This window comes from Tachypleus tridentatus, chromosome 8 (genome assembly GCF_004210375.1).
Source record: "Tachypleus tridentatus isolate NWPU-2018 chromosome 8, ASM421037v1, whole genome shotgun sequence".
Classification (NCBI taxonomy): Eukaryota; Metazoa; Arthropoda; class Merostomata; order Xiphosura; family Limulidae; genus Tachypleus; species Tachypleus tridentatus.
In genome coordinates this window covers 40,984,318-40,997,174 of record NC_134832.1, presented here as the reverse complement: position 1 = coordinate 40,997,174, position 12,857 = coordinate 40,984,318, and the positions used below count along the sequence as shown (strand labels likewise).

At 35.7% G+C, this 12,857-nt stretch overlaps 1 protein-coding gene across 6 annotated transcripts in view; it reads left to right on the top strand.

The window, feature by feature from the left end:
• The window catches only part of Gmppa (GDP-mannose pyrophosphorylase A), a 49,582-nt gene that overhangs the window by 10,353 nt on the left and 26,372 nt on the right, over positions 1–12,857 (top strand). For all 6 annotated transcript variants that reach the window (XM_076448464.1, XM_076448462.1, XM_076448463.1 and 3 more), the window contains exons 2-3: positions 11,444–11,645; positions 12,562–12,754. In XM_076448464.1, the coding sequence (XP_076304579.1) occupies positions 11,444–11,645; positions 12,562–12,754 (395 nt within the window). The remainder of the gene's footprint in view (positions 1–11,443; positions 11,646–12,561; positions 12,755–12,857) is intronic.

Below are 12,857 nucleotides of genomic sequence, written 5' to 3'. Positions count from 1 at the left end.
ATCTGTTGGACCAGATGATGTACACTATGACATGCTGCACCATCTATCTCCTGGTTCTCTTGATGTCCTTCTAATTGTCTTTAACTAGATCTAACAGGAGAATGTTTTTCCTAATGCCTGGCACCAGGCTATTATTTTACCTTTCTCTAAGCCATGGAAAGATCTCAAGATTCCTTCAAACTAGCATCCAGTTGCTTTGACAAGCTGTCTCTGTAAAACCTTAGAAAGGATGTTTAATGCTCATCTTGTTTGGTTCCTCGAATCAAACAAGTACCTCTCGCCCACCCAGTGTTGGTTCCGACGACAGCACTCCACCACAGACTACCTAATTCGACTTGCAACATCAATCAGAGAAGCCTTTCTAAAACGCTAACATCTTGTATCAATATTCTTTGACATTGAGAAGGCTTATGACACAACATGGAGGTATGGCATTTTGTGAGACCTCAATACATATGGGTTACGTGGCCATTTACCCATGTTTGTTGAAAATTTTTTAATGGACAAGAGATTCCAAGTTCGTGTGGGTTCGACACTTTCCCGTTCTTTTGTACAGGAACTTGGAGTCCCTCAAGGCTGTGTATTGAGTGTTACACTCTTCAGTATAAAGATAAATGCCATCACTGAACAACTCCCTCTCACTGTTGCGAATGGGCTGTATGTCGATGACTTTCACATCTCATGTCAGTCGTCAAACATGAGATATATTGAGCGGCAACTATAAACTGCCCTTAATCATGTACTGAAGTGGACTAAGGCGAATGGCTTTAATTTCTCTCTCTCTAAAACCGTTTGCATGCACTTTTGCCGCCAACGAGGTATTCACCCTGATCCTGAACTTCATATTGATGAAGTTTCACTGCCAGTGGTCCCTGAGACCAAGTTTTTGGGGCTTATTTTTGACCGTAAGCTGACCTTTATACCACACTTAAAGCAGCTTCGGGTCAAATGCACAAGAGCACTGAACATCCTTCATGTCCTCTCTACTACCAGTTGGGGAGCAGATCGATGTTCTATGTTAAAGGTATGTCGTGCTCTTATTTGATCAAAACTCGACTATGGATCAGTGGTCTATGACTCTGCCAGACCCTCGGCCTTAAAGATGCTGGAACCCATTCATCACCAAGGACTTCGACTCTGCACTGGGGCTTCCTGTACCTCTCCAGTTCAAAGTTTGTACGTTGAATCTCATGAACCTTCTCTACACCTTTGCCGTTTGCAACTATCTTTACTATATTCTTCGAAACTTCGTTCCTTACCAAAGAATCCCACCTGGGGATGTATTTTCCTTCCTTAGTGGGCCGTACTTTTTCAGAACAGACGATTTGCCATTGCTCCATTTGGCCTTCGCATCCAGGCGCAATTGGATGAATTGGGTCTGTCCTTGGATGACATTGCAGATTCCACAGGTCAGACCATCCGACCATGGCTTATTACAGCCCCCAAATGTGACCTTTTTTTCAGTCATCTAAAAAGGCAGATACTCCAGATTGGAAGTACCGTCATTTATTTAATGAACATCTTTCAAACGATCATTCCGTTCCCATTTATACAGATGGTTCCAAATCAGGTAATTCAGTGGGCTCTGCTATGGTTTGCTGCGGTTCGGTGGTTGCACACAGAATCTCTTCTACAAGCTTCTGTGTTCACTGCTGAACTGTATGCCATATATCTTGCTCTGGATCATATTGAAGCTGAGCAGTACTCCAACTGCACTGTTTACATTGACTCGCTTAGTTCTATACTGGCCCTGGAATTGCTACACGCTGGCTCACACCCTGTTCACGCTGATATTCAAAACCGACTGGCCCATTTCTCATTAACTGCCACTTCTATCCAGTTTTTCTGGATACCAGGCCATGTTGGTATTCGCGGGAACGAGCTTGCAGACACGGCAGCTAAATCTATCTGCTCTGGCACTATCACCACTGTGCCTATTCCATACATGGACTATGGTCTTGTAATCAAGGCTCAGCTCCGTGCCAGCTGGCAGTCCACTTGGAGTGAGCAATGCAACAACAAGCTTTTTGAAATAAAACCCTATATTGGGCTTTGGCCATCTTGCTTCCATAAGGTTTGGAAGGAGGAAGTTGTTCTAACTAGACTACGCATTGGTCACAGTTTTTTAACTCATTGTTTTCTTTTATCTGGAACTGATGCACCAGTGTGTAGTTTGTGTAACACTCAAATCACTATAAGCCACGTTTTACTTTCTTGCCATCATTACGATTCTCAACGATGGCACTATTTTAATGATGTTTTTTCTCAGGGTTTATCTGTAACATTGGACAGTGTTATTGGTGATGGTGACACTGTCCACCTTGATAAAGTTTTTAGTTTTTTAATGGCCATTAATCTTTTTAATCTCATTTAAGTGTTGCATATTTATTCATTACACCTTTTTAATTGTGGTTCCCTTTTTACAGTTTCATTCTCTCTAGTTCAATTTGACATTGGAAAATGGCCAGAACATTAAATAACTTGACACCAGGACTGGAAAGGCCAACTTCAGGTGACTGACGCTGCTGTTTGAACTATCTGTTCGAACTACTCGTTAGTCATCCTGGCGAGTTGTTATTACACTTTTGTTGCATGTCATTTAACACTTTTATTACTTTACCTTTTAGTACTGGCCATAATGACACATAACCCGGAACCAGGACTGGAAAGACCAACATCAGGTGACTGACGGTGGTTCTTATACTTACCTGCTACTCTTCCTGGCGGGTTATGATCATTACCATTCTGCTACAGGAAGCCCTTTACAACTTTGTAGACTGGATGTCAACATTGGTTTTACACCATTTTCTGTTTTAATTGCTGTTTTGTTTTTACCTTCATTTACTTTTACAAATTTTACTCCGTTTACTTTACTTTTACCTTTTTACTGGACATTTGGCTAATCATTATTACAATTTTGCTATGTGTCTTTTAAAACTTCTATTATTTACATTTTGATAATGGCTGTTATGACACATAACCTGGAACCAGGACTGGAAAGGCCAACTTCAGGTGACTGACGGTGGTTCTTGAATTTACCTGTTAGTCTTCCTGTCAGGTTATGATCATTACCATTTTGCTATAGTAAGTACTTTACAACTTCTTTTACTCTGCTTTCTCTCTTAACATTGTAGACTAGGTGTCAACATTGGTTTTATACTTTTTCTGTTTTTCAATGATGTTTTGTTTTACCTTCATTTTCTTTTATGTATTTTACTACATTTACTTTATTTTTACATTTTTAACGGACGTTTGGCGCAGATAGCCCAGCTGTTTTGTGCCATAAAACACTAAATCAGTCAATCAAATTTGATTTGAAATTAGAAAATGGTTGTAACGTTAGATAACTCAAAACTAGGACTGGAAAGGCCAACTTCAGGTGACTAATGCTGCAATTTGAACTAGCTGTTAGTCATCCTGGTAAGTTGTTATTAAAATTTTGCTACAAGTCTTTTGAAACTTTTATTACTTTACTTTTTGGAAATGGCCATAGCATCAGATAACTTGGAACCAGAACTGGAAAGGTCAACTTCAGGTGACTGACTGTGGTTTTTGTACTTATCTGTTAATCTTCCTGGCGAGTTATTATAATTACAATTATGCTACAGAAAGTCCTTTATGACTTCTCTTACTGTAGTTTTTCTCTTAAAGTTTTAGACTAGATGTAAACATTGGTTTTATGCTCTTTATTGTTTTTTAAAGTTTTTGTTTTACCTTAATGTCCTTTTATGAATTTTACTAAATTTACTTTAATTTTAACTTCTTACCGAATGTTTGGTGCAGATAGCCTAGCTGATTTGTGCCATAAAACACTAAATCAACCAACCAACCAACATTTTTTACTGCCCTTAGTTTGTTGCCCATATGGGGGTTTGTTATTTATTTCTTGCAGAAACTCCAGACACATTCCAGATATTTTTGGCTGGTGTTAGATATAGGTTTGTCTTCTGTATAGAGGATTTTTTGTAGATCTGACAGTACTTATGCTCTGAACTTTACTTACTGTTTTATCAGGATTATTTCAGAAGAACCACTTTTCTGCATTAGCAGAGTAGAATGAGATTATTAAGATGAGATTTATTAAGAAGAAAATTTCTTTGCAGTAAGAAGTGCATGACTCAGCCTCTGTGAACTAGGTCAAAACATGAAATACTTTATGTGGAGTAAGCAAAATTAATCAGTTATTATAATGCTTCAGTTCAGATATGGACATATAATAGATCAGGACATATGTTTAGGGTATTATGCTTGATCAAACTTAGTATTTTGATCTAATGAAGTTTTCCAGAGTCATAAACCAAAAGGTTCTCCACGTAGTTCTCCATCTAAGTAAAAATAGCCACAATGGTACAATGGAATTGTCAAGTTTTTTTGTTTGCATATAGATGACATTAAGGATTTGATTGATTCTTATCATTTTGGGAGTCTCTCCTTAAAGGAAATGTTTCTGAAACCTACCATTTCAGTCACCTTTCAGCAGTTTTCTTTATACAGAAATGACAAGTTGTGTGATGGACAGGTGGCACTGCTGGTTGTTCAGTATGTGTAATTACTGTATATTCTCTATACCTGTCTCATGGAGAGACCTATGATCAGTCAGATCTTCATGCTCTCATTGAACAGTTGCTGTCTCCCTTTTTAATCCTGAGGGGTTTTAAAGGATGTAATATCCTTTGGAGTGGTACTGATATTGATGGGATGTGTCATTTTGTAGAGCATATGCTCTTAGATCACAACCTTTCTCTCTTCAATACTGGTTCTAATAGCTATTTTCATGCATCTAGTTAGTCATTTACTGCCATTTGTCTTGTATTTCTTGGGGGTCTGATAGTGATCCACAAGGCAGTGATAATTTTTCTTTTGTTTTTAGGGAGACTGGCTGTGGTTGATGCCACTTAACCTGCATGCCTTAGAAGAAGCTAGAGCAGGGCCAAATGGCTCTCTTTTACTGCTCTCTCAGGACTTGATCCTATCATTGTCTGTAAACCACCAATAGATAACTGTGTGGCATCAGTGATTGGCTGTATCATCCAGGCAGCTGATCAGTATATTCCTAAAACTCAATATGTTTTTCACAGCATCTTTGTCTGTCGTGGAAAGGCTGAAAAATGAACGTGGGATACCTTACGTAGGTATCCCACAATTTCAAATTGTATTGCTTTTCAGCAATCTGTTGCACAGCAGGTAAGACATCAAAGCCAGAAGGAATTTTGAATTAAGTTCACAAGTAGCATCTTTTTTACTCCCAGTTCCAAAGTCATATGGAACAGCATTTGAAAGAGCAATGGGTTATATACTTCTGCCCCCCTTTTGATCTTGCTTTCTGATGGCCAGGATGTTGCTGGTGCCTTGAACTTCGTTGATACTCTTGGCAAAAGCTTTTCTCATGCATCTAGCACTTCTGCTTCATCCCTCACCTTTTTAGCCATCAAGACTCTGGCAGAGTGATTGCCTCTTTCCTTTCTGGCTGAGCATTCCTATAACTATAATTGCCCATTTACACTGGTGAAACTTAAGGTTGTTTTTCATTGGTCTGGCAGTACATCAGTTGAACCTGATGATATTCACTACAAGAAGCTGTGCCATCTCCCTCTTGCCTCTCTTGATATTCTTCTGATTGTTTTTAACAGGATCTGGCAGTAGAATGCTTTTCCATTTGCTTAGTGTCCTCCCTTTTTCTACGTCTGGGAAGGATCCCAAGATTCCTTCAAACTACCATTCAATTTCTTTGATAAGCTGTCTCTGCAAGATCTTGGAGAGGATGTTTAATGCTTGTCTTGTATGGCTCCTCAAATCAAACAACCTCCTCTTGCCCACCCAATGTGGGTTCTGATGACAGCACTCCACTGTGGACCACCTGATTTGACTTGAAATATCAATCAGGAAAACCTTTCTCAAATGACAACATTTTGTTGCTGTATTTTTTTACCTTGAGAAGGCTTAAGATACCATATTGAGAAATAGTATTCTGCAAGACCTCCACTCGTGGATTGTGTGGCAATTTCCCCATTTTTATCAAAACATTTTTTGTGGACTGACCATTCCAAGTTTGGGTTCAACACTTTCCCATAGGAACTTGGAGTCCTTCAGGGCTGTGTCTTGAGTGTTACACTTTTTATTATAAAGATTAATGCCATCACTGGACAACTCCCTTCTACACTTGCAAATGGGCTTTATGTTGATGACTTCCACACCTTGTGTCAGTCATCAAGTGTGAGGTTTATTCAGTGGTAGCTACAGATTGCCGTTATTTGTTTATTGAAGTGGACCACAGTAAATGGTTTTAACTTCTTTCTAAAACTGTTTGCATGCACTTTAGCTGCCAATGGGATATTTACCTTAATTCCAAGCTCTGTCTCGAAGAAGTTGTCCAGATCTGTCGTGCCCTCAATCAATTGAAATTGTACTATAGGTCTCTGGTCTGTGGCTCTGCCAAGGCTTTTGCCCTGCTCACCATCTGGGTCTTCAGCTCTGCATGGGGGCTTTCTGCACTTCCTAGTCCAGTGTTTGAACACTGAGTCTCATGAACCTTCTCTACACCTTTGACATTTGCTACTGTGTACTTCAATACTTCAATCCTTACCACATCATTTCACCTGCAGTTATGTTTACCTTCCTCATTGGGCCATTCCTTTTCAGAATAGATGGTTTGCCATTGTTCATTTTGACCTTTGTAATCAGGCATTACTGGCTGAATTGGGTCTGTCCTTCGATAACGTTGATGTCTCCACTGGTCAGCTTATCCTACCATGGCATATTACCATCCAGAAATGTGACCTTTCTTTGAGTCATCTGAAGAAGGCAGATATTTCCTATGGGAAGTACCTCCTTCTATTTACCATACATTTTTTGAACCATCATTCCATTCCCATTTATATGGGTGATTGAAAATCAGGTGGCCCTGTGGAGTCTGCTATGGTTTGTTGTGGCTCAGTGGTTGCACACACAGTTTTTTACAGTTTCTGTGTTCACTGCTGAATTGTATGCCCTGGATCTTGTAGAAGCTATGCAGTTCACCAGTTGTACAATTTATACCAATCTGCTTAGCTCCCTACTGGCTCTGGAAGTGCATCACATTAGTTCTCATCCTATTCTTGTTGATATTAAGAACTGACTGGCCCATTTCTCCTTTATCATCAATTTATATTCAGTTCTTCTGGATACTGAGCCACGTCGGCCTTCACAGAAATAAGCTATCAATGCCTGTCAATGCATGGACTACGGTCCTGTATTTTAGGCTTGGCTTTGCACCAGTTGGCAGTTGACTTGGAGTGATCAATGTGATTAGCTTTTCTAGATCAAACCATCTGCTGCTCTTTGGCCATTTTGCTTTCTTAAGGATCAGAAGGAAGAAGTTGTCCTGGTAAGGCTATGCATTGGTCACAGTTTTTTTACTCATTTTCTTTTATCTGGGAGTGATGCACCAAGTCACAATAGCCCATGTTTTACTATTATGCCATAGTTATGACCATAAGTGACAGTACCATTTTAAACGTGTTTTTATCATGTTGGCCTTTTTAATTTGAAAATTGGACTTTGGTTTGTTTTAACATGATTCATTTTTTATATATTATAATAAATTTACTTTCACCTTTAATTTTTTTACTGGTTGTTTGGCACAGATAGCCTATTTGCTTTATGCAGTTAAGTGCCAACCGGCCAATTAATCCATCCAAACAAAGTCACTTGCATCACTCAGCAAAGAGAATGTTATTAAAAGTAATTCTAACATAATGAAATTAACAGAGGTTCTTGTTTTAATATGGATTAGGCACTTTGTAATGATCATAGAATTTTTTTGTTATTCACCAACATGTGTGTTGGCACCAGTCAAAAATGATTGATCAAGAAAAACATGCTATTTATCACCAAAGTCTGCAAACAACACGAGATTAATAGGTTTGCTAAGTGGCATGGTTTATTAAGGTATATATTGCAATAAACTGTCTAGACGCCACTAACTTGAAAGTTAACATTATCATTTTTTTTTGTCTCTAATAAAGGGCAAGAATACAAAAATAATGATTTATGACTGACTTTAATATCTACTAATGATGACAAAATTTTGAAACTGTTGGTAATGCAAGCTTCATTAACATCATCCAGGGCTGAACTAAATTTATCCTCAAGGCAAGTGGTAAGAACTGATATAAAGTCAATCTTGGATAGAGAGGATATACTACTAAGTCATCTCAGTGAAAGGCAATCTGCATATTACTACATGATAATCAAAGCTAACTAAACTTGGAGTGCAGTGAATCCTTGTTAATGTAGACATTGATAGTACTTATTATTCAAAATCCTGATGATTTTTAATATAGATAATTCTTCACATTGGGAAATGTAATTAATAAACTTTATATTTCATTATGAGTTCAAACAGTTATTTCTTACAAAAGAAATGCTTTTTCTGTGGAGTCATGTATATATTCTTGAATCATATACAAACTCCACAAGTTGAATAGGGGTCAGTCAGAACAGGAGATGGGATAATAATTACTGAAAGATCAGCAAACTTCTATATAAGCTAATGGTTACCAGTTGACTGTTTTTCTGAGAAAGACTTTCACAGCTTTGATGTGCATATAATCTATAAAAGATACAAGTTTATCAGAGTGGTTTGTCCCTCAGTCATGTCAAATCACAGTGCTCCAAAATGAAGACACATAGAAAGATCAGCATCATTAAAATATATTTATTTATAAAATAAAATAAATCCAAGATCAAATCTTGATACCAGCAGCAGGCATTTCAAAATGGTTACATACTCTAGGAGTTTCAGGTCTATAAATAAAAGCAAGACATTTAAACATGCAAACATTGAGCAGGCTGTATATGTATGTTAATGATGGAATTCTTATTGAGATACCTAATTCTTTACTTGAGGATGTTTGTAATGGTTCAAAAGGCATTTTGTAATAAAGAAACAGTTGGAAAGAGAAGCAGAAAGTGCATGATCAAATGCGATTGCTGCAGGAAGTAATGAAGTTATATCAGCTCATCAGTGATTCATCACCAGTTCTGCAGAACAAACTGGTAACAAGTTATCAGGTGGAGATCACTTTTCTATCATGTCTTTTCAAGAGTGTGGTGTCAGTGATTTTGACATTGAATATTATCTCCCAGTTGACCAATCTGAATAAAGCCCAATCTGATCTTAAAGATGTCACTGATATCTACATGATTTTAACAGAACAGTGACTTATGTGAAGATGTTCACACAATGTCCTTTTTGCTTCTTTTTTTTTAGAAGTGTTTTTTTAACCAGTTCTGTATACAGAATAAAGTCATGTGCAAATATGAAATGCCACTTTGATTAAACAATATATGTATAATTATAGGTGACATAGAATATTAAGTTTATAAGTTAGTTGTACAAAAGGTTTGTTGTTTACCAGTTGCATGTCACCCTTAATAATTTGAACCATTATATTTATCATTGGATAACTCATCCTATTAATAGTGTCTATTGTAGTCAAAATAACTGGTTTATATATGTAAAAATGACTGGTACGAGTAGAGAAAGCACTATGTAGAGGAGCGAACAATATCTCTACGTTCACTTCTCTACATAGTGTTTTCTCTACCCATACCAGTCATTTTTACAGATACAAGTTTCTCTACAAGTGGGATTTTTTGTCACCACAGATTAAAATGATTGGTTTGACTATCCTGGTGTCTTGATAATCTGGGCTAAATTATTCATTATAAATGCATTCAGATTAATGAGGTTTCACTGTAATTTCAAAATCATACTGAATCGAATATCTTGAACTTGACAAAAAGATTCAAAATATGGTGTTTTTCTGTTCATAAATTGTGTTCTGTATTATACTTTACAGATTTTCAGTTATCGTTGGATAACTCATCCTATTATTAGTGTCTATTGTAGTCAAAATGACTGGTTTACAAGTAATACTTTATAATATAAAAAAATTTTGTTACTAATGTTTCTTAACTAATACTTTTCTCAAAAATTATGTTGAAGCTCTCAAAGTCTGATTTTAAATGATGGAGAAGAGTTTATTTTTAAATATAAAAGCAGACATTTATGTCTTTAAATAATACTTAAGTTTTAAAAAATTCCCTTTAACGAAGTTTTATCAAATAGATAAGCTGAAAACATTAATTATGTTTAAGAAGAGACAAACAGCTAAATGGAGAATTTTAATAATTTTTTTAAAGAGTAATGTCTAAGCTTTGAGTAGTTGCTTGAGTTAATTTGGTATGAAATTTCAGTGCCAAAATGTATAGGAAAAACAAGATATAAATATATCCGTGCTGTGATGCATGTGGGAATATCTGGTCTAATGAAATTTACTGTAGCCAACCTCACTACTCAATGTAATGTTTGTGTTAGCTCAAAAGTTTCCTAGTTTTAGGCTAGTGGGTTAATTAATTTAAAGCCCAGTATTTAGTATATAGAAATAAACAGAAGTGTAGTATACAAGATTATGTATATATTAGGTTAACTACAAAATACCATTTTATTGTGAAAATACATTGCATTCTTTAAGTATTTCTACTATTAACATTTATTTTCCTAAACTGTTATTTTAATTATTGTTATGTTTGAAGTTTTTCTTTATTGATTAGAAAGCATCAAACCAATTTTTCCTGTCTTAATCATTAAGCAAGGAACTGATGAAGTTTCTGAATGATAGTGTTTGATTTAATTACTAGAATATCCTCTACCTCAGTGATTATTTGGTTTAACTTTTTGTAAAAAGTAGCAGTTTTAATAATACAATCACTATCTTGTGTAACAGTTAGTAAAAAACCATTTCAAATGGAATAAACTATCAAAAGTTGGATATTAGAGAAACTAATATCAACATGGTGTGTTTTCTATTCAGTAATATATTGCTTTATGAATGTCAGAAAAATAGCACGAGACTGAAGAGAACACATGAACATGTTGAAACTGGTTTCTCCAATATCTAGAATTTTGAGAGTTTGTTCTGTTTACTTTTGTTTTTCATTATACTCTTTCTTCTAACTTGAAGATTTAGAGTAAGTTAATGTGAAGCTTCAAAAGCTTCATAATTTTATTTTTAAATCCAGTAGCCTTTGACAAAAGATGTTTCCACAGCTTTTTTATTTTATGGTTGTGTGAAAAATTAATCATTTTATAGTAACAAAAGTGTTTGCTTTTATATTTCTAAATGACAGTGTAACAGGATTGTTTGGTATTAATGTAATCTGGAGAATGTTTAGAGGACATGCAGGGGAAATTATTAGGAGAAACTAAATAGTTTTTTGTTTGTTTGTTTGTTACAATACTTTAGCTATGTAAACCAATTAAGGTTACTTTTATGAACAGTATCTGCTCCAATGAAGTTAGCCAGTGTTAATTATTGAAGTAAACATCATTATGGTTAAAAATATTTGTTCTCTGATTTTATTTGTCAGTAATACATATTTATTTATTTTCTATTACAAGGTACACGGTTTAGACCTCTTTCCTTTGATCTTCCAAAACACCTGTTTCCTGTTGCGGGAGTTCCCATGATTCAACATTTATTGGAAGCATGTGTCAAAGTCCCAGATATGAAAGAAATTCTGATTATTGGGTTTCATCAAGCTGATGAAGCCATCAATCAATTTATGTCTTCAATAATGAAAGATTATAACATAAATATAAGGTAATAAGTGTGATTTATCAAACAAAATAAAACAAGGTATGCATGTGATGTTTAAGAAAAGTAATGAAAATAATATTGCACGTGTATATTAGATATTGAAATTTGTTTAATTTTCTATGGCGATGCAACTAAACATTACGTGTTTCAAAAACAATTTTTATTAACTAACTCTCTTCATGTAGTTAAGCAATTTTTCTTCAAAAACAAATGCTTAGTTTTTAAAAAGCAAAAGACACAAAATAAAGAAAAAATATAAACTACAGAACTATATATAAATAGAACTAAATTTATAAATTACAAATGATAGGTTTCAAACCTGTTATTGTAGAGTAGAAGTGAAAACCTATATATGTAATTGTGCTGCATTAGTAGGATATTTCACATTTTTTACATATGACAGTTTTGGGTTTCACTATAATCTTCAGTACATTGTATACCCAGTAATTCTGAGTTAAATTTCTGATGTGTTGTTATACTGTACTGTAAATGTTTTTGTTCAATTGTATGTTTTTGTTTGTTTGTTTGGAAATTTCGCACAAAGCTACTCGAAAGCTATCTGTGCTAGCCGTCCCTAATTTAGCAGTGTAAGACTAGAGGGAAGGCAGCTAGTCATCACCACCCACCGCCAACTCTTGGGCTACTCTTTACCAACGAATAGAGGGATTGACCATCACATTATACACCCCACGGCTGGGAGGGCGAGCATGTTTAGCTCGACGCGGGCGCGAACCCCCGACCCTTGGATTACGAGTCGCACGCCTTACACGCTAGGCCATGCCGGGCCTCAATTGTATGAAAAGTAAATAATTTTGGATTGAATAATATTTGTTTATTTAATTCTTATAGCAAAAAGAACCTTTATTATAGCCATTATTTTATGTTGTACTTATGTGATTGTTCTTATGTATACATTTAGGTATCTCCAAGAATATACAGCACTTGGTACAGCAGGAGGTATTTATCACTTCCGAGACCAGATTAGAAGTGGTGACCCTGAAGCATTTTTTGTGATAAATGGAGATGTTTGTGGAGATTTTCCTTTATCACACATGGTTGACTTTCATTCTACACTTCCAAAGATAAATCTGATTACTGTCATGGGGACAGAGGTAAAAGCAAAATCAGCTAAGCTTAAGTTTCTTTAAAAGAAGATATTAAATCATTTAATTTATTTAACACAAATATATTTAAAAATTTGATATTAAGATCTTG